At 43.0% G+C, this 22,540-nt stretch overlaps 1 protein-coding gene across 1 annotated transcript; it reads right to left on the bottom strand.

Annotated features, from left to right (window-relative positions):
* Positions 1 to 938: 938 nt before the first annotated feature.
* On the bottom strand, positions 939 to 20,596 carry LOC142302088 (mucin-3A-like). The gene is made up of 9 exons (XM_075343167.1): positions 20,523 to 20,596; positions 17,081 to 17,128; positions 14,578 to 14,679; positions 8,591 to 8,709; positions 8,462 to 8,511; positions 7,817 to 7,962; positions 4,151 to 4,207; positions 2,720 to 2,885; positions 939 to 1,835 (listed from the first exon to the last, which is right to left on the bottom strand). The coding sequence occupies exons 1-9, from the start codon at positions 20,572 to 20,574 to the stop codon at positions 1,676 to 1,678; spliced, it is 900 nt and encodes a 299-aa protein (XP_075199282.1). The 5' UTR covers positions 20,575 to 20,596; the 3' UTR covers positions 939 to 1,675.
* Positions 20,597 to 22,540: the final 1,944 nt, after the last annotated feature.

The following is a 22,540-nucleotide window of genomic DNA, read 5'->3' as shown; positions in this document are numbered from 1 at the left end:
CCTGCACCACACCCACCTGACACACCAGTGGACGGCTTGAGTGGAATAGAGTCGCCCACCAGGGGGTCAGGGAGGGGAGGTGAGGAATGTAGTCAGTCGGTAGTCAGTAGACGGTCAGTGAGTGGTGTGGAGAGAGCAGCCCTCGAGCTGGAGGAGCTCTGAGGAGGTCGGGAGCGGTGACTTCCATAAAGAGACTGTCTGGTTGCAGACAGTGGTCTGGGCCTAGAAGAGTCGGACCCCCGGTCGCAGGGGATCGTGGCAAGGGGCTCGGGTCTGTCAAGCAGGACAGCCGGCGGCCTTGCACCATTACTGGGCTGGGATTGAGGCACAACGGGGTACAGGGACCCTTAGTTGGGGAGTAGCTGCATTGCATGCAACCCGATAATTTACCCGTGGAGAACGGAGCCTTCAAGGTTCGTTCCCAACCGCTCCAAAATCAGGGCACTAGCGCAATGAGGGGGATAGGACTTTCCACCCAAAACAGTCCAGAAAATCCCAAGCGTGAAACCCTCGAGCCACTGAGAACCCGGATCCGAGCAGCTTGGCTGCTTCCACGGGGGCGGCACACTAACAGAAATTAACTCTTGCTAGCCTGCCTATGAATCAGCTTACAACGTGTTAATACCTGAGTCTGTCTTTGTCGATCTCAGACATCGGCCAAAGTGTCAGAATCTGCAATCTGAACAGAGTCCTATGCTGCCATAACAATCAGTTAGATTGCGCAAAACTCCGTGCGACAACAGACTGGTGAAAATCCAGGGTTTAGAATCACTTGCATGCAATTTTTTTTTTTTACAGGAATGAAGACAAATCTACTAATAAAATGATTTTCAAAATGTCATACATTTTTCATCCTCGACAAAATAATAAAAAATAAATAAATTACATTTTTGTGACTCTAACGTAAACCTTTGACATTTTTTGCAATTTTATCCATCAAATCTAATAAATGTATATTGTAAAAATTAGAAATGACATCGCTGCTTTTTATGTAAAATATACATTTATAATAAAATATTAACAAATATACATAATTTATATCATGAGAGAATACAATAAAACAAAAAACATTTCAGTGCAATCTGTGGGGCATCCCCTTATTCCGAACATCAGAGCATATAACATGCTTTACTTTATACTATTTATTAATAGCCTGAGTAGTGTCGTATATGTTATATCTTACATAGTAATATTTTATATATTATATTCCACAATTTTTACTACAATTTATTCCATATATAATATTTTGGGGAAAGACACGGAGAATTTAGTCACTTTCTAAATAAATGACATAGTTTGGACTGATCCTAAATCTTTACTCCGGAGCTGCAATCATAATTCTGCAGGTTAGATTTCTTAGAATTTGCTGCTTGTTCGGTGGCCTTTACATACAAGTCTCCTGCTTCAGTTCTTAGATGTTTCCAAGTACCGGATCGCAGAAACGTCCTTGTTTATGCAGATGACATGTTAATGTGGCGTTTTTCACAGGTTTTTGCCTTTTTATTAACTTTTTTTCGGATTCTACATTTTATCTTTTATCTTCTCCGCTGACCTCCTGAGGTAATAGTGTGTCTCGGTGGGACTCTGAGATTTCTCAGAATGGTTTTTACCATCTTTGTGAAGGCTCCTATCCACCGAGGAGAACAGAACAAAGTGCAATGTCCGCCCAGCGGAGTTAGTTGTAAAATTTCTTCCTGTAGAGGAAAACTCCTAGGACAATGCCGACGATCACCAGCACTCCGATACTGGCCCCCACGCCTCCGTACATTGCGGCTATCGATACTGCTCCTTGACACTTGGAGTAGGTGTACAGGTACAGGTCCGTTCTTGGGCAACTGCAAGACAAGATGTGAAAATGTTTATGAAAACCAGAGAAAAACACAAAAAGACCAAAATTCCTAAATGGTTGTTTCCACTTTCGAGGACAGAACTGAATTTTCCCATTGTACATATTTAGAAGAGATGATGACCCTTCCGAGTTCCTGGTCTAAATGCCTTCCAGAATGCCTGCCCTCAGTGCCCCTAAGTGTTCTCGCCTACTCTTTGCATCTAATTCCTTATTTAATGGCCCCTCACCAGGTTTTAATCCCCAATGATATCGGGGCAGAAACCCTGTTTCCAGCAATATATCACTTACTGGGCTGTTCTCTGCAGTTTTGGGTTCTCTGCAGTTCTGATAAAATTACAGTTTTCTCTGCTGCAGAGCTACAGTTTTCAGAATGCTGAACTCTGTATAACCCCGCCCACACCACTGATTGGTGGCTGTGTACAGTGTGCATATGGAGAAAACTGCCAATCAGTGGTGGGGTGGGGTTATACAGAGCTGATGAATATGGAGGACTACAGGGTAGTCCTCTAGTGATTATCTCCTGATGATAAAACTGTGATTTTATCAAAACTACAGCAAGCAGCCCAGTAAGTGACATATAGCTGAAATCAGGATCTCTGTCTCAACATCATGCTGTTCTTAGGGTGGAAAAATCCCTGGGTCAGATTCCTTTTAAGTGCACCACAATGAGTTCATCAGTTACTGCGGATCAGAGCTGTGTACTCACAAGCACTGCGGATCAGAGCTGTGTTATCAGCGTGTACTCACAAGCACTGCGGATCAGAGCTGTGTTATCAGCGTGTACTCACAAGCACTGCGGATCAGAGCTGTGTTATCAGCGTGTACTCACAAGCACTGCGGATCAGAGCTGTGTTATCAGCGTGTACTCACAAGCACTGCGGGCCTTCGCTTCCCCTGATCTGACAGTTCCCAGAATTACAGTCCAGAAAACCAGGCGTCCCCGGGGCACAGCTAGTCACACAGGCCAGGTCACTGCCAGAAACATACGGCTTATAGAACTGCAGGTAATCCGCTGAGATCTGCTCCGAACATCGCTCTGAGGAGGGAAGACAAGAGCGGTACATGTAAGATAGATAGAGGGATAGATGGATAGATGGATCAATAGATAATGGATAGATAGATAGATAGATAGATAGAGGGATAGATAGATAGATAGAGGGATAGATAGATAAATAGATGGATAGATAGAGGAATAGATGGATAGATAGATAATTGATAGATAGATAGATAGATAGATAAAGGGATAGATAGAGGGATAGATAGATAGAGGGATAGATAGATAGATAGATAGATAGATAGAGGGATAGATAGATAGAGGGATAGATAGAGGGATAGATAGATAGATAGATAGATAGATAGATAGATAGAGGGATAGATAGAGGGATAGATAGATAGATAGATAGATAGATAGAGGGATAGATAGATAGAGGGATAGATAGATAGAGGGATAGATAGATAGATAGATAGATAGAGGGATAGATAGAGGGATAGATAGAGGGATAGATAGATAGATAGAGGGATAGATAGATAGATAGAGGGATAGAGGGATAGATAGATAGAGGAATAGATAGAGGGATAGATAATGGATGGATAGATAGATAGATAGATAGAGGGATAGATAGATAGATAGATAGATAGATAGAGGAATAGATAGAGGGATAGATAGATAGATAGAGGAATAGATAGAGGGATAGATAATGGATAGATAGATAGATAGAGGGATAGATAATGGATAGATAGGGATAGATAGATAGATAGATAGATAGATAGATAGATAGATAGAGGGATAGATAGATAGAGGGATAGATAGAGGGATAGATAGAGGGATAGATAGATAGAGGGATAGATAGAGGAATAGATAGAGGGATAGATAATGGATAGATAGATAGATAGAGGGATAGATAGAGGGATAGATAGATAGATAGAGGGATAGATAGATAGATGGATAAATGATAGATAGAGGGATAGATGGATGGATGGATAGATAGATAAATGGACAGATAGTTGATAGAGAATAGTGATGCACGAATACTAAATATTTGTGGTGGGATTATTTGTACTTAGTACTAATCCAGTATTAGTCACAAATAAGGAACCTAATTGGAGTCAATAGGAACCCAGTGCATTATTTTTCAAGATTTCCCAGAAAAGTCTTGGGTTCCCCATGGACTTGCATTAAGTTCGCTATTCGGGACAAATCCTGGAATAGTACTAGGTATGAATAATCCAACCCCACATATTTAGTATTCGCTCATCAGTAATAGAGATTAAATATGAAGATAACAGACACATTGTTATTACCGTATTTGCTGGGCGGTGAATTGACCACGTTTGTGGATGAACTTCTGATACACAGAGCTTTAAAAAGGAAGAAAGCAATAATCAGCCGAGCTGCTATGAATGACCCATCACAGGTTCTTATAGCCCCTCAGCCTCCCCTCCTCTGGGGGTCTCCAGCCTTCCTATGGTAGCAGACACCCTGTAATGGCTTGTTATTTAGGGGGTGAACCATGCATTCTGGGGGCTCCGGGGTGCAGAGGAGCAGTAGTTCTCCCACCCGGGCCCTCTCTGTTGTAGTTTTTTTTAAGCCTTTTCCAGACAAGGAACTCAATATGAGTAAACACTGTTTTGCTTCTTTTTTTTTGTTTTTTTACATTTTACTTTTTTCTATTTTTGGAAAAAGCAGGAATAAGATGATCTGACGATCCCCAGCGATGATCTGAGGATCCCCAGCGATGATCTGAGGATCCCCAGCGATGATCTGAGGATCCCCTGTGTGAGGAGATCACAGATCATTGTGATAAAGTGAAGGTAAAACAGTAAAGTGCCATCAGCTATCAGTAATGAATGTGCCGTGTGAGGATTAGGCTAGGTTCACATTTCCATTGTTTTAAATCCATCAGCAACGGATCAGTTGTTTTTAAGTTGTCAACTGATGCAACGGATGTGTTTTTCACAGGATTCCTTTCACAGGAATCCTGTGAAAAAACTGATCCGTTGCGTCTGTTGCATCCGCTGTGCGTCCGTTTTTTGACGGATCAGTCATGATCCGTTTGTGTTTGGGACAGCCCAGTGGGCGTGCCAAACCTGCTGGGCATGCTCAGTAGAGCATGACGGAATCCAGCGCTGGATTCCGTCGTAAAACGGATTACAACGGAATCCAGCACCATAGACATACATTACAAGCGTGACGGACTGCGGCGGATTCCTGCGCGGTGCGTCAATTTTGACGGCCAGAAAAACGTTACGTTCTGCGTTGCTCCCCCCCAGCGGTCAGTCAAAAAACGACGGACCGCGACGCAGCGGACGCAACGCAGGATCATCAGTCGCAATCCACCACTAATGCAAGTCTATGGGACCCAACGGAATCCGCTAAACGGATAGCGTTGTTTACCATAGCCGCGGATTGTGACTGATACATTTTAAAGGAAATGTGAACCTAGCCTTATTATCCTTCCCATTCGCCGTCTTCTACCGTTTCCAGCGCCGCTCGCGTCCTCTCCTGCATAATATGACCGCAGGTCTGACCGACCTGCTCACTATATACATATGTTTGCTGAGTGGACCAGAAGCAGAACGCCCAACCATCTTGGATCCACCAAATTTGGGGAGCTGTTGTGGGAGGTTGGGGGTATAGCCCAACTTCAACGCCTTCTGTGTCCTCAGGATACAGACACAGCTGAATATAATGGTGGAGCAGGGAGCCGACAGATCCTCCCTCCACTGTTTAGTCTACTTAAGGCCCTGCCAAGATCCTTGGGTCACATGACAATATTAGGTAATGAGACCATCAGCTGTGAAAAGTAGCGGGATATAGGCAAGGTGTGTTGTAGCAGGGTTGTGGGTGTGTTTATGTAGCAGAGTTGTGTGTGTATGAAAAGAAACCAGACTGTATGGGGGATATGTAGAATGTGGGGGAATCATAGTTTGGGGGGGCACTGTTGGGTCCATGAAAGTGGTGTCATACTGTGTGGGTACACTAATGGCCTCACTAGAAGAGTATTTCTGTGTAGGTACATATAGAGGGGCTTGGTGAGGTTAGGTTTATGCTGGCTTAGCATAAAAACTAACTTACTGTGGCAGTCGCCGCAGTGTGTCCCTCTTTCTTATCATTCACAGTTGGCCGGTATGCCGGGAGTCATCCCTCAATGTAAGTCTATGAGACACAGAAAATGCAGTCATAGACTTACATTAAGAGACAGAATTTCCAGGCGGCACACAATCCAAGGTGCACATGTCCAAGGAAGGCATCCACAGTATAACTTGAACAAAGGAGCGACACTCCAAATCTTCTGGAATTTTTTATAATTTATTCCACATCATAAGTATACAGGCGGAAATAATAATTAATGCCTGTATACTTATATTGTGGAATAAATTATAAAAAATTCCAGAAGATTTGGAGTGCCGATCCTTTGTTCAAGATAGACTTACATTAAGAGAGCAAGTGATGGTCAATGGAGCTGTGGACAGGACCGGAGCGGTGCAGGACCAGTGAGTATTTAATTGCATAAATTATACATACATTACTGATAGCTAACAGATGGAGAAATGTATATGAACACTGGAAGATCCTATCCCAATATCTAGTAGGTGTAATAATAATAATATTCACAAATACCTCCAATTACAAATGTAGTATAGTTCTCCTGATTAGCCATGTCTCTTACCTCATGTGCAGGGCATTGCAGGACCTTAGGTATCCATGGTTATGTCCACTCATATAGTGACAGTTAGTTGCTTGTGGTCATAACCATGGATACCTAAGCTGCAATGCCCTGCACATGAGGTAAGAGACATTGCTATATCAAAAGAGATAACTGTCACTATATGAGTGAACGTAACCATGGATACCTAAGCTGCAATGCCCTGCACATGAGGTAAGAGGCATCGCTATATCAGGAGAACTAACTGTCACTATGTGAGTGAACGTAACCATGGATACCTAAGCTACAATGCCCTGCACATGAGGTTAGAGGCATCGCTATTTCAGGAAAACTAACTGTCACTATATGAGTGAACGTAACCATGGATACCTAAGCTGCAATGCCCTGCACATGAGGTTAGAGGCATCGCTATATCAGGAGAACTAACTGTCACTATATGAGTGAACATAACCATGGATACCTAAGCTACAATGCCCTGCACATGAGGTTAGAGACATCGCTATATCAGGAGAACTAACTGTCACTATGTGAGTGAACGTAACCATGGATACCTAAGCTGCAATGCCCTGCACATGAGGTTAGAGGCATCGCTATATCAGGAGAACTAACTGTCACTATATGAGTGAACGTAACCATGGATACCTAAGCTGCAATGCCCTGCACATGAGGTTAGAGGCATCGCTATATCAGGAGAACTAACTGTCACTATGTGAGTGAACGTAACCATGGATACCTAAGCTGCAATGCCCTGCACATGAGGTTAGAGGCATCGCTATATCAGGAGAACTAACTGTCACTATGTGAGTGAACGTAACCATGGATACCTAAGCTGCAATGCCCTACACATGAGGTTAGAGGCATCGCTATATCAGGAGAACTAACTGTCACTATGTGAGTGAACGTAACCATGGATACCTAAGCTGCAATGCCCTGCACATGAGGTTAGAGGCATCGCTATATCAGGAGAGCTGTACTAATTGAAGATCTTTGGTGATATTATTATTATTATTACGCCTATGACATCTTGGGATAGGGTCTTGGAGATGTGAATACCCCTTTAACATTAGCAGTGATTATCTGCCCACAGAGCACTGCTGCAATTACACAGATAATGTGCTCCCAGCATGCATCACTCCATAAGCTTGTGATGTCATCAAGCAGTGACCAGTTTCCATAGCAATGGCTGACTCTAGGAAGGAACACTGCAGGAACTGGAGAGACGATGCAGACGGCTGACCAATGGCTGTGTGTGGCAGCGCGCCGGTGCCGGGGATGGCGCCATGTCCTGTCTGACACTTACCCCGGGTTTTACATTGGTTACTCGTGATGGCGGCCTGCACCTTCCTGTGCATCTCTTCATACTGATCCTTTACTTCCACCGTTTGGCTATACGGTATTAGCAGAGTTATGGTATTGCTGACTCTCACTTCTCCGTTGGTACCGGACCTTTTAAAAGACAAGAAGGAGGAGCCAAATATTATCATAAAGAAATAATGTCATCACTGACACGTAATAGAGAGCATCGGCGTGGAGGCTACAGTTCTGGACAGTCTGTCTATGTATCTCACATACATCCATGGCCACCACTCTTATATGTGGTTCAGAAAGAGGGTCGGGTCAGTGGTCCATGGTTGGGACTAAATAGATCCATATCTGGAATGATGGATCCCAACTTCCCAACCTGCCGCCCTGCTTTATTATGGGGTCACTAACGTTTGGGAGATCCCATCATTCCTGGTCCATGATTTGAACATTTCATTGAGTGACTAAGAGATCATGGCTTGCAATGAATCAAAGATGATTCCCATTGGGTTGAATGAGCGGCCAGTTGGCCGAACTGTTGGCTTATGACTTGATGGGAGATCGTAAAGCACAGTGGAGAACATGGGGTTGGTAAAGCCGCCATTAGTCATTCATACACAATGTATTATATGTCTAGACTTACTGTAAAGTATATTCACTCTTTCCATTATATCCTTCCAGTAATGTTTTTATCTGTAGAATGAAAAAATGAGAGTTTAGTGGGTGCATTTTTACCCAAATACCATTATGGTTCATCTAGCGGGTGACTTACCAGTTCGTCATACTGGCTCACAAAGTCTTTATACTCTGTAGAGGTTATATCTTCTAGTTTATCAGAGTACGGGTGATTGACTGTTAATTCCGCACTCAGCTTGGCTTCATAAGTCGTTCCTAAATGGAAATATAGTTAAGTTATCATGGTAGGAGACAGAGACCAAACTACAGGGCTATCATAGAGACACTGGCGGACATACAGTGCTGGCCAAAAGTATTGGCACCCCTGCAATTCTGTCAGATAATACTCAGTTTCTTCCTGAAAATGATTGCAATCACAAATTCTTTGGTATTATTATCTTCATTTATTTTTCTTGCAATGAAAAAACACAAAAGAGAGTGAAACAAAAATCAAATCATTGATCATTTCACACAAAACTCCAAAAATGGGCCAGACAAAAGTATTGGCACCCTTAGCCTAATACTTGGTTGCACAACCTTTAGCCAGAATAACTGCGCACAACCACTTCCGGTAACCATCAATGAGTTTCTTACAATGCTCTGCAGGAATTTTAGACCATTCTTCTTTGGCAAACTGCTCCAAGTCCCTGAGATTTGAAGGGAGCCTTCTCCAAACTGCCATTGTGAGATCTCTTCACAGGTGTTCTATGGGGTTCAGGTCTGGACTCTGGCCACTTTAGTAGTCTCCAGTGCTTTCTATCAAACCATTTTCTAGTGCTTTTTGAAGTGTGTTTTGGGTCACTGTCCTGCTGGAAGACCCATGACCTCTGAGGGAGACCCAGCTTTCTCACACTGGGCCCTACATTATGCTGCAAAATTTGTTGGTAGTCTTCAGACTTAATGCCATGCACACGGTCAAGCAGTCCAGTGCCAGAGGCAGCAAAGCATCCCCCAAAACATTAGGGAACCTCCGCCATGTTTAACTGTAGGAACCGTGTTCTTTTCTTTGAATGCCTCTTTTTTTTCCTGTAAACTCTATGTTGATGGCTTTTCCCAAAAAGCTCTACTTTTGTCTCATCTGACCAGAGAACATTCTTCCAAAACGTTTTAGGCTTTCTCAGGTAAGTTTTGGCAAACTCCAGCCTGGCCTTTTTATGTCTTTGGGTAAGAAGTGGGGTCTTCCTGGGTAGCCTACCACACATTCCCTTTTCATTCAGACGCCGACGGATAGTACGGGTTGACACTGTTGTATCCTCGGACTGCAGGGCAGCTTGAACTTGTTTGGATGTTAGTCGAGGTTCTTTATCATCCGCACAATCTTGCGTTGAAATCTCTCGTCAATTTTTCCTTTCCTTCCACATCTAGGGAGGTTAGCTACAGCGCCATGGGCTTTACACTTCTTGATGACACTGCGCACCGTAGACACAGGAACTTTCAGGTCTTTGGAGATGGACTTGTAGCCTTGAGATTGCTCATGCTTCCTCACAATTTGGATTCTCAAGTCCTCAGACAGTTCTTTGGTCTTCTTTCTTTTCTCCATGCTCAATGTGGTACACACAAGGACACAGGACAGAGGTTGAGCCAACTTTAATCCATGTCAACCGGCTGCAAGTGTGATTTAGTTATTGCCAACACCTGTTAGGTGCCACAGGTAAGTTACAGGGGCTGTTAATTACGCAAATTAGAGAAGCATCACATAATTTTTCAAACAGTGCCAATACTTTTGTCCACCCCCTTTTTTATGTTTGGTGTGGAATTATATCCAATTTGGCTTTATGACAATTTTTCTTTTTCATTGAAGACAAATTAAATGAAGATAATAGCAAAGAATTTGTGATTGCAATCATTTTCAGGAAGAAACTGAGTATTATCCAACAGAATTGCAGGGGTGCCAATACTTTTGGCCACCACTGTAGACAGAAAAGAGCCTCTGTGCAAGAACAATATATGGGCCCTGTGCAGTCCAACAGCTCATCGTAATGCAAAATTCCACTTGCTTTGGAGGCGGTAGTGGCCTTTTTAACTCTTGGGCCCCTGTGCAGCTGCACAGGTTGCACCAATTATGTGTCCACCCCTGTATGTAACATGCCACTACCAATAGCCTTGACTGACAACCATCGGCATGTAATGAAAACAACCACTAGCATGGAACAGCACAACTATTGGCATGGGATCACGCAATCATTGGCATGGAATGGATGAATCCTGGCATTGAATGAGAACCATTGGCATAGGCAAAGCTATTGCCATTAACAACACAAGTACTAAAATGGAAAAACACAGCTAGTGCAACTATTGGCATGGAATTGTACAGCCAATGGTATGTAATCACAGACACAACAACTAGCATTTGAATGGCACAATCATTTGCATGAAATGGCAGAACCGTTCATACCCACTGACGTAACATGGCAGACTATTGAAATTGAATGACTCAAGTAATAATATGACGCAACTATGAGCATGGAATGACCAAACTATCGGCACGGAATGACAGATTTAATGGTTTAGAATAACTACCAGTGGCAAGAAATGGCACAACTTTTTGGCAAGAAAAGACATAACCATTGGCATGCATCGGGACATTTATCGAGATGAAATGACATGGAAAAACAAAACTATTAGTATGGAATGGTAGAACTATTGGCAAGGGATAATATAACCATTGGCAAGAAATGGCAAAACTATTGGCATGGAATGATGAAGTATTGACATGGAATGATTAAGCATTGGCATAGAATGATGAAGCATTGATATAGAATGATGAAGCATTGGCATGTAATCATGAAGCATTGGCAGGGAATGATGAAGCATGGCATGGAATGATTAAGCATTGGCAGGGAATGATGAAGTATTGGCATAGAATGATGAAGCATTGGCATGGAATGATGAAGTATTGATATAGAATGATGAAGCATGGCATAGAATGATGAAGCATGGCATGAAATGATGAAGCATGGCATGGAATGATGAAGCATGGCATGGAATGATGAAGCATTGTCATGGAATGATGAAGCATGGCATGGAATGATGAAGCATGGCATGGAATGATTAAGCATTGGCATGGAATGATGAAGTATTGATATGGAATGATGATGCATGGCACGGAATGATGAAGCATGGCATGGAATGATGAAGTATGGGCATGGAATGATGAAGCATGGGCATGGAATGATGAAGCATGGGCATGGAATGATGAAGTATGGCATGGAATGATGAAGCATGGGCATGGAATGATGAAGCATGGCATGGAATGATGAAGCATTGTCATGGAATGATGAAGCATGGCCTGGAATGATGAAGCATGGCATGGAATGATGAAGCATGGAATGATTAAGCATTGGCATGGAATGATGAAGTATTGATATGGAATGATGATGCATGGCACGGAATGATGAAGCATGGAATGGAATGATGAAGCATGGCATGGAATGATGAAGCATGGCATGGAATGATGAAGTATTGGCATGGAATGATGAAGTATTGATATAGAATGATGAAGCATGGCACGGAATGATGAAGCATGGCATGGAATGATGAAGTATTGGCATAGAATGATGAAGTATTGATATAGAATGATGAAGCATGGCATAAAATGATGAAGCATTGGCATGGAATGATGAAGCATGGCATAGAATGATGAAGTATTGATATGGAATGATGAAGTATGGCATGCAATGATGAAGCATGGCACGGAATGATGAAGCATGGCATGGAATGATGAAACATTGGCACGGAATGATGAAGCATGGCATGGAATGATGAAACATTGGCACGGAATGATGAAGCATGGCATGGAATGATGAAGCATGGCATGGAATGATGAAGCATGGAATGATTAAGCATTGGCATGGAATGATGAAGTATTGATATGGAATGATGATGCATGGCACGGAATGATGAAGCATGGCATGGAATGATGAAGCATGGCATGGAATGATGACGTATTGGCATGGAATGATGAAGTATTGATATAGAATGATGAAGCATGGCACGGAATGATGAAGCATGGCATGGAATGATGAAGCATGGCATAGAATGATGAAGCATTGGCATGGAATGATGAAGCATGGCATGGAATGATGAAGTATTGATATGGAATGATGAAGCATGGCATGGAATGATGAAGCATGGCACGCAATGATGAAGCATGGCACGGAATGATGAAGCATGGCATGGAATGATGAAACATTGGCACGGAATGATGAAGCATGGCATGGAATAATGAAGTATGGCACGCAATGATGAAGCATGGCACGGAATGATGAAGCATGGCATGGAATAATGAAGCATTGGCACGGAATGATGAAGCATGGCATGGAATAATGAAGCATTGGCACGGAATGATGAAGCATGGCATGGAATAATGAAGCATTGGCACGGAATGATGAAGCATGGCATGGAATGATGAAACATTGGCACGGAATGATGAAGCATGGCATGGAATGATGAAACATTGGCACGGAATGATGAAGCATGGCATGGAATGATGAAGCATGGCATGGAATGATGAAGTATTGATATAGAATGATGAAACATTGGCACGGAATGATGAAGCATTGGCACGGAATGATGAAGCATGGCATGGAATAATGAAGCATTGGCACGGAATGATGAAGCATGGCATGGAATGATGAAACATTGGCACGGAATGATGAAGCATGGCATGGAATGATGAAGCATGGCATGGAATGATGAAGCATGGCATGGAATGATGAAACATTGGCATGGAATGATGAAGCATGGCATGGAATGATGAAGCATGGCATGGAATGATGAAGCATGGCATGGAATGATGAAACATTGGCACGGAATGATGAAGCATGGCATGGAATGATGAAGCATGGCATGGAATGATGAAACATTGGCACGGAATGATGAAGCATGGCACGGAATGATGAAGCATGGCATGGAATAATTAAGCATTGGCACGGAATGATGAAGCATGGCATGGAATGATGAAACATTGGCACGGAATGATGAAGCATGGCATGGAATGATGAAACATTGGCACGGAATGATGAAGCATGGCATGGAATGATGAAGCATGGCACGGAATGATGAAACATTGGCACGGAATAATGAAGCATGGCATGGAATGATGAAACATTGGCACGGAATAATGAAGCATGGCATGGAATGATGAAACATTGGCACGGAATGATGAAACATTGGCACGGAATGATGAAACATTGGCACGGAATGATGAAGCATGGCATGGAATGATGAAGCATGGCACGGAATGATTAAGCATTGGCATGGAATGATTAAGCATTGGCATGGAATGATGAAGTATTGGCATGGAATAATGAAGCATTGGCATGGAATAATGAAACATTGGCATGGAATAATGAAACATTGGCACGGAATGATGAAACATTGGCACGGAATAATGAAGCATGGCATGGAATGATGAAACATTGGCACGGAATAATGAAGCATGGCATGGAATGATGAAACATTGGCACGGAATAATGAAGCATGGCATGGAATGATGAAACATTGGCACGGAATGATGAAACATTGGCACGGAATGATGAAACATTGGCACGGAATGATGAAGCATGGCATGGAATGATGAAGCATGGCACGGAATGATTAAGCATTGGCATGGAATGATTAAGCATTGGCACGGAATGATGAAGCATGGCATGGAATGATGAAGCATGGCATGGAATAATGAAGCAAGGCAGGGAATGATGAAACATTGGCACGGAATGATGAAGCATTGGCATGGAATAATGAAACATTGGCATGGAATGATGAAGTATTGGCATGGAATCATGAAGTATTGGCACAAAATGAAACAACCACTAGCATGGAAAAGCACAAATATTATCATGGAGTGACGCATCAGTTAGCATGGCCATTGGCATTGAAGAACCAGTGGGCACTCGGGCATTGTTCCCTGCTGACTGTGCATAAGAGCTGACCAGCGGCAGAGAGCTGTCATGTCAGTAGTGCCTCTCATCAATAGTGCAAAAGTGATGGGCACTGGATAAACCCGTTAAGTCTTAAATTTTTTTTTAACGTACTCATTCTTCACCCAATATCATTGATATTCGTTGGCACACAATGACTTACCTATATCAATCATGTCTTTAAAGTTTTGACACATAGTTCCTTCGGTAAAAGTAGGACAATTACATCTATTCCCATTTGAAATACCACCATTCTGACATTTCACTGGAAAACAGAAGAAGCCAACATTAATTTCAACACCAGAACCTGGTAAGAACCTCTAAAGGACAAGATGATGGAGCAGCATGGGCACAAAATGGCAACATCGATGGTTTGTCTAGTAGTTTTCTACTTCTCGTTCTCATAGTGGCATGTAATATGGACAAGGTGTCTGGGTGAATATATGCTATTCAACAGACCACCGAGAAAAAGAGAATTCGATAAGCCCACCAGGGGATCCTCTGGCAAGTCAAGGCTTGCACACAGTTACTGACCCAAACGTCTAGCAGAAGACAACCCTCTGATTGACCAAGGAACCTACTGTATTTCCATTTTGGTAACTCACATGGCAATGTTTAACTTGACCGATAGCTTTGCTAAGACCAAAAAGTGGAAATTTTGAGAGCAGCTACCTCTGACCCAAAATTCCATCCACCATCCACAAAGTTTTAAAATAAAATATTTGGTCTACACCAGGGGTCCCCAAGCCGTGGCTTGAGAGCTACATGTGGTTTGCAGGCCCCTGATCTATGGCTCATTGCTGTCTGCCAGCTAGGTGCATTTGCACCAGGTCTTGCAACAGCTCTGAACAGCATGTCTCAAGATGGTTACATTAGAGCAGATCTGAATGGAGGTAAGAACCCTTGGATACTGGTATACAGCCCAAGTGTGGTGATTTCTGTGGAAAAGCTTTGTCTGTCATTATATTGGAATTTGGGGCTCTGGTTGTCACTACTTTGAGGGGCGCGATCTAAATATGACTTGTGACCCTCTCTAAGAGCAGAATGTGGCTCATTTACTCTCTGGATCTTGGATAGTGGGGACCTCTGGTCTACACTATATGTTTCTTGAGGGTAATGTTCTTCTGGTCTACACATTTCATCTAACCTGGCCATAAAGGCACGTTACACGCTGCGATATCGGTACCGATATCGCTAGCAAGCGTACCCGCCCCCGTCGGTTGTGCGTCACGGGCAAATCGCTGCCCGTGGCGCACAAGATTGCTAACACCCGTCACACGGACTTACCTTCCCTGCGACGTCGCTCTGGCCAGTAAACCGCCTCCTTTTCTAAGGGGGCGGTTCGTGCGGCATCACAGCGACGTCACACGGCAGTCGTCCAATAGCAGAGGAGGGGTGGAGATGAGCGGCCGGAACATGCCGCCCACCTCCTTCCTTCCTCATTGCCGGTGGACGCAGGTAAGGAGATGTTCGTCGTTCCTGCGGTGTCACACATAGCGATGTGTGCTGCCGCAGGAACGACGAACAACATCGTACCTGCAGCAGCAACGATATTTGGAAAAGGAGCGACGTGTCAACGATCAACGATTTTTCACGTTTTTGCACTTGTTGATCGTCGCTCCTTGGTGTCACACGCTGCGATGTCGCTAACGGCGCCGGATGTGCGTCATTAACGATGTGACCCCGACGATATATCGTTAGCGATGTCGCAGCGTGTAAAGCACCCTATAGACTCCAGTTCACAAGGACACTGTCTATTATGGATAATGATGATTTATTGCCTGGATATATGTCCAACTTGTATTCCTAGACCCAGTTCCCCCGGGTTCTGTAGATCATGCATCTAATGACTGATCATTTGAGTCCAACCACTAGAACCGAAATCCATACCAACAACAAAGGGGCCATAGTCGCCTCTAATATTTTGATTCTTGGCTGCTAGTGCAACCCAACATAATTCAATAATTGAGTCATTGTTGTTGATTCTTCGATAAAGAGGTCATCTTTATTGTAGGAATCAGTGGAGGTTCTCACAGGTTGAACCTTCTGAAATAAATGAGGTCATCAACTAGACTAATGCCTATAATGGAAAATCCTCTTTAAAGTGTTGTCTCATATGGATAATTCCTACTTAGAATTTGCATTCCCTATGATAAACTTCATGGACCACAGTTTCTCAATGGTCCACTTTAGTAGAAATGTAGTATTGCATGGTAACAACTGAATGTGTCCACCAGAGTTGAACTTTCTTTATGGTTGCCCCCTGCTTGGCTCAAGTGTGGATCCACCTCTATGTTGCGTATATGACCTAATGGGTCATGGTTGTCCAAATGGGACAAACGGAAACTTCGGAAAAATTTTAGATCTTCTACTTAGATTGTTCTACTAAAAACAACAAAGAAGGGATTTAAATACCCAAAGAGATGGTGGAATCGAATGTGATATCAGTGCGTGTGACACTGCCCATTCCTCTAGCTGATACTTTGCCCTAAGTTCCAAAGTTAAAAATTGCCTCTGACGTCAAACAATGACCCGATCACGTTGTGGACATCCGTGTTTATGACAGTCCATAGGCAATAATATAGATAATGTGACAGAGATTGCTAAAGTTTACCGCAATTAATACTGTAGAAAAGCAATAAACATTGGAGGAATGGAGAACTTACATGGGGTCGTTTCTTTGCTTGCTGCCGTCACTGTTGTTATTTTAATGACTAGAAAAAAAGGACAGAAGTAAGGAAAACTCAATAATAATCCAAAATCGTAGCATAAACATAAAGACACAAAAAAAGAGAAAAATGAAATAAAATTACCCTACAATTCTAATCCAAGGAACATTGCTTGCCTAGAACGGACAAACCACATGGAGGCCTGTATTGTCCCGGACAGTAGGGAGTTAATTCCTTGATAAAATGAAGACATGTTGGATTTTTCCACTTCTTTTTTATTTTTTTTCTTGGTGCAGGTGTTATCGGCTTCATTTTTTCATGTAAATACTAGCTGAGGTATCCGGCGTTGCCTGGGATAGTAGCGGAGTGTCTCTCTGTCTCTCTCTCTCTGTCTCTCTGTCTGTCTCTCTCCCTGTCTACCTCTCTCTATCTCTGTCTCTATCTCTCTATCTATCCCTCTGTATGTCTCTTTCTCTCCCTGTCTATCTCTGCCTGTCTTTATGTCTCTCTCTGACTCTGTGTCTCTCTCTCTTTCTCTCTCTGTCTCGCTGTCTCTCTCTATTCATCTCTCTGTCACTCTCTATCTCTATGTTTGTCTCTGTGTTTCTGTCTGTCTCTCTGTTTATCTCTCTGTATATCTCTCTCTCTCTGTATCTCTCTCTCTCTGTGTCTGTGTGTCTCTGTCTGTCTCTCTGTTTATCTCTCTGTATATCTCTCTCTCTCTCTGTCTCTGTATCTCTCTCTCTCTGTGTCTGTGTGTCTCTGTCTGTCTCTCTCCCTGTCTGTGCCTGTCTGTCTCAGTCTCTCTCTCTCTGTTTGTCTCTTTCAGTCTGTCTCTCTCTGTCTGTCTCTCTCTATCTCTATGTTTGTCTCTGTGTTTCTGTCTGTCTCTCTGTTTATCTCTCTGTATATCTCTCTCTGTATCTCTCTATCTCTGTGTGTCTCTGTCTGTCTCTCTCCCTGTCTGTGCCTGTCTGTCTCTGTCTCTCTCTCTGTTTGTCTCTCTCAGTCTGTCTCTCTCTGTCTGTCTCCCCACCGATATCATATTACCTCACACATAAGCTTCTTATACTAAGAATGTCCTCCGTTGCCTATAGCAACCAGTCACAGCTGCTATTAATGACCTGTAGCTCCTAGCTCCATTGACTTTAATGTAAGCAGGTTTTTTGGTGAATAACTGTAAAGCGCAGGGTTAAATTTTCCCCTCAAGACATAGTCTATGACGTCCCCTGAGTCACATGAGGTGGATGTGGAAAATCTCGTGATTGTAAATGTGATGGTTCGGATTCCTTTAGCGAACATACACACATACATACACACTCACAAACACACATACACACACATACATACACAAACACATACATACACACACATACAAACACACATACATACACACACACACACACATACATACCCACATAAATACACACATACACACACACATACATACACACATACACACACACACACAGACACACACATACACACACACATACACACACACACACACACACACATACACACATACACATACACACATACATACACACACACACACATATACATACACAAATACACACACACGCAAACACACATACACACACACACACAGACACACACATACACACACACACACACACACATAAATACACACATACACACACATAAATACACACATACACAAATACACACACATGCAAACACACATACACACACACACAGACACATACAGACATACATACACATACTCAGCTTTATATATATATTAGATTTTCTATGGACAATACATAAGGTAAAAAAGGTCAGAAATTGAGCAAAACTGTGACTTTTTATTACAACCGTTGCTCCACTCCGGATCATACGATCACGTCAGCAGGGCCTGAATGATCCTCATCATGAATCATAAATCAGATACTACATTTTGCTTCTGAAAAGCATATAACATTAGTCAGTAAGTGGAATATGGGATAAGGATCCTGATAACCATCACGTTATTGCAGCAATTATACAATGAAAATACTAATTAAACAAAAAATATAAGTAATCAGATCTGTCAACAGCAGCTTGGCGATAGTTTCTATGTAACTATTTTTTTAGAGACTATATACAGCAAAATAGATCAGCAATGGAGCAAAATTGAGCTTAAATATTATAATTTTTCAATAAAAGCACTAACTAAACCCCCCAAAAAAGTGTCCGGATCTGTCAACAGCAGCTTGATGATAGCTTCTATGCATCTACACTGGATCAGCAAATTGTGAAAAATGAAAACTATATATTACAATTTGTCAACAAAAGCACTAAATAAACCAAAAATAAATTAATCGGATCTGTCAACAGTAACTTGGTGATAGTTTCTATCAAGCTAATTTTTGGGGGGACATTATACAAAATAAAATAGCTAAAAAAATAAGGAAAAATGCACCGATATATTCCAGCCTTTCTCTGTTACTGGAAATATTGGCCCATGCCTCTATGCGATCACTTTGAATGGCCATAATGCTGCCACTACCTGCTGCTTATGATGAGGATAATCATTATTAGTAATCAGATAATGGTGCAAGTTGCTGTTGTCAGATCTGCTTTCTTATTATATGTATTTCTTTAGTACTCTTTGTATGATTTCTGAGGGCAAAGTCAAGGTTTAACCTAATGATGCAAAAAGTACTAAATAAATACGCATAATAAGAAAGCAGATCTGACAACAGCAACTTAATGATAGTTTCCTAGTAAGGCTGCTTTCACACATCCAGTTTTTGCCGTCAATGCAGATAAAATGGATCCGGCGCTGGATCTGTTTTGTTTTATTCCCCATTGACTTGTATTAGCGCTAGATTGTGCCGGATGGCCTTGCGTTGCATGCGGTGACTGCCGAATCCCGCAAAATTTCTTCGTCCGGCCGCCAGAAAGGACGCAGCTTGCAGTGTTTTTTGTCTACGGCAAAAAAAATGGACCACGCCAGATCCGGCGCCGTCCGGCATGTTGTATAATGGAAGCCTATGGGCGCCGGATGCGTCGTTATCTGGCATATGACGGAATCCAACGACGGTTCCAATTTTCTGAACTGGGCATGCTAAGTATCACAACGGATTTGTCAACAAAACGGAAGGAACGCATAGAAAAAAACTGATGCGACGGATCCGTTTTTTTCGCCGGATCGTGCCAAATAGCAAAAAACAGATGTGTGAAAGCAGCCTAAAGTTACTCACTTTTTTGCACACAAGCATAGTAAAAGCTAAGTGAAAAATGTAAAAAAAAAGACACAAAAAAGGTCATTGATTTCTTTAAAAGACTTTGGAGCTTAAATAAAGGCTGGGTGTATGCTTGAGCACCATTACAGCTACCGTATACAGGGCATATACTGCTAATACTCCTCACAGCTGAGGGTTTGTTTCTATTGCACCTAGTCCAGGATCCAGATACAACTGATCACACTTACCGAATAGTAGGACCAGGAATCTGATGGTGGTGGAGGCGAGGGCCGGATTCATGTCTGCGGTGGTGACTAGGACGAGTCCTCAGAGAGTGTGACGGCTTCCACTAGGAGGCTGTGATCTTTTCTTAACAGCTCCAGGGCAATGATTAAGCTTCTTATCAGTGGAGAAATGCGTAAAGCCGAGCCATTGATGTCTCCATTTATTGCTACTCATTCCAACCTTCGTATTTACTCTCCGCGTGAAGGTCAAGATTCATCGTGAGATTTGCTTTTCCAGGTATAATTTCAGATATTTATGACTCAGTACATCGAGCGGGGTCCTGACCAGTGACCAGTACCGTATAGTGATATAGCATGAGCACCCAATGGCTACTTTATTATTATTATTTTTTTTTTGTGACGGAAAACCCAAATATTATTGGGTGCCAACAAACCATTTTGCCTTGGCCAAGGTATCGAGATAAAGGGCCAGGTGGTAATGGCAGTGATCATGGTGTGGTCCAAAAAGGTTCCACTAGCTCCCGGGATAAGACCAGTACTATAAACGGTGCGGGATAGTCTAGGGGTCCAGTCTGGAGCTTCAAATTGGGAGCCTGTCACCTTGGTAAATACTATTTACCTGTAAATCTGCATATAAGTAACACTACCTTCCTGAAAGTGCAGCTGCAGGTAGAAAATGAACTTTTTTCCTCCTGGGACCTGCTGTCTTTTAGTCATAGGTGTAGAAAAGAAGCGTATGGGACTCAGCACCAATGCGGTAATAATAAAACTTGGAACTTTATTCTGAATTTTTTAAAAAGGGCTTATGACTAAGGACTGGTTTTAATTTCCTCTTGTTTGTCCGAAACGCGTAAAGCCGCTTGGCAAATCGCATGGCGATTTTTTGGATGACCTGTGTACTTTTCTTTTAAAAAATTCAGAATAAAGTTCCAAGTTTTATTATTACCGCATTGGTGCTGAGTCCCATACGCTTCTTTTCTACATATTTTCTGAATTATGGACCGGCCTGTCCGGGGACTGCGGGCATCCACCTTCGCCTTGAAGACTGCATATGGGTGAGCTGAAATTTCTACCATTTACCTTTTAGTCATAGGGACGGTGCACTGAGCGGTTGCAGTCACTGCTCACTATACTGTACGTATGCCCCGGTACTTTGACAGTTCACAGTGTAAAGTTTCTATGCAGAGGAAGCTGTTAATCAAAGTGTCGGGTAGGTGCCCTTTCAGTAGAGCAACCAGGCATCATTGGGAGGCTTCCTACCTGCAGACTTAAGCCGCTTTCACACTGCGTTACGATCTCCATTCAGTGGTCCTGTCGGGGCTTTCGTCCGAACCCCCCGCAAAACATGAACTGGTAATGGTTACTAAAGCGGGCTTTACATGCTGCGATCTCGTTAGCGAGATCGCAAGCGAGTGTACCCGCCCCCGTCGGTTGTGCGACACGGGCAAATCGCTGCCCGTTGTGCACAACCTCGCTTACCCCCGTCACACGCACTTACCTGTCCTGCGATGTCACTCTGGCCGGCGAACCGCCTCCTTTCTAAGGGGGCGGTTCGTTCGGCATCACAGTGACGTCACACGGCAGGCGGCCAATAGAAGCGGAGGGGCGGAGATGAGGGGGATGTAACATCCCGCCCACCTCCTTCCTTCCGCATTGTCGGTGGAGGCAGGTAAGGAGATGTTCCTCGCTCCTGCGGTGTCACACATAGCGATGTGTGCTGCCGCAGGAACGAGGAACAACATCGCTAATTAGAAGAGAACGACTTTTTGTTTTAGGACGACCTCTCTGCGGCAAACGATTTTGGCCACTTTTGCGATCGTTTTAGGTCGCACATATGTGTCACACACTGCAATATCGTTAATGACGCCGGATGTGCGTCTCAAACAACGTGACCCCGACGATAATTCATTAACAATATCGTAGCGTGTAAAGCCCGCTTTAGTGATAGAGATCTAATCATAGTAATCTAGTAATAGTTACTGATTGAGAGTAATAGAGATCTAATCAGTGACCTACCAATA

Source organism: Anomaloglossus baeobatrachus, chromosome 4, assembly GCF_048569485.1.
Source record: "Anomaloglossus baeobatrachus isolate aAnoBae1 chromosome 4, aAnoBae1.hap1, whole genome shotgun sequence".
Classification (NCBI taxonomy): Eukaryota; Metazoa; Chordata; class Amphibia; order Anura; family Aromobatidae; genus Anomaloglossus; species Anomaloglossus baeobatrachus.
This window is presented reverse-complemented; position numbering and strand designations above follow the sequence as displayed.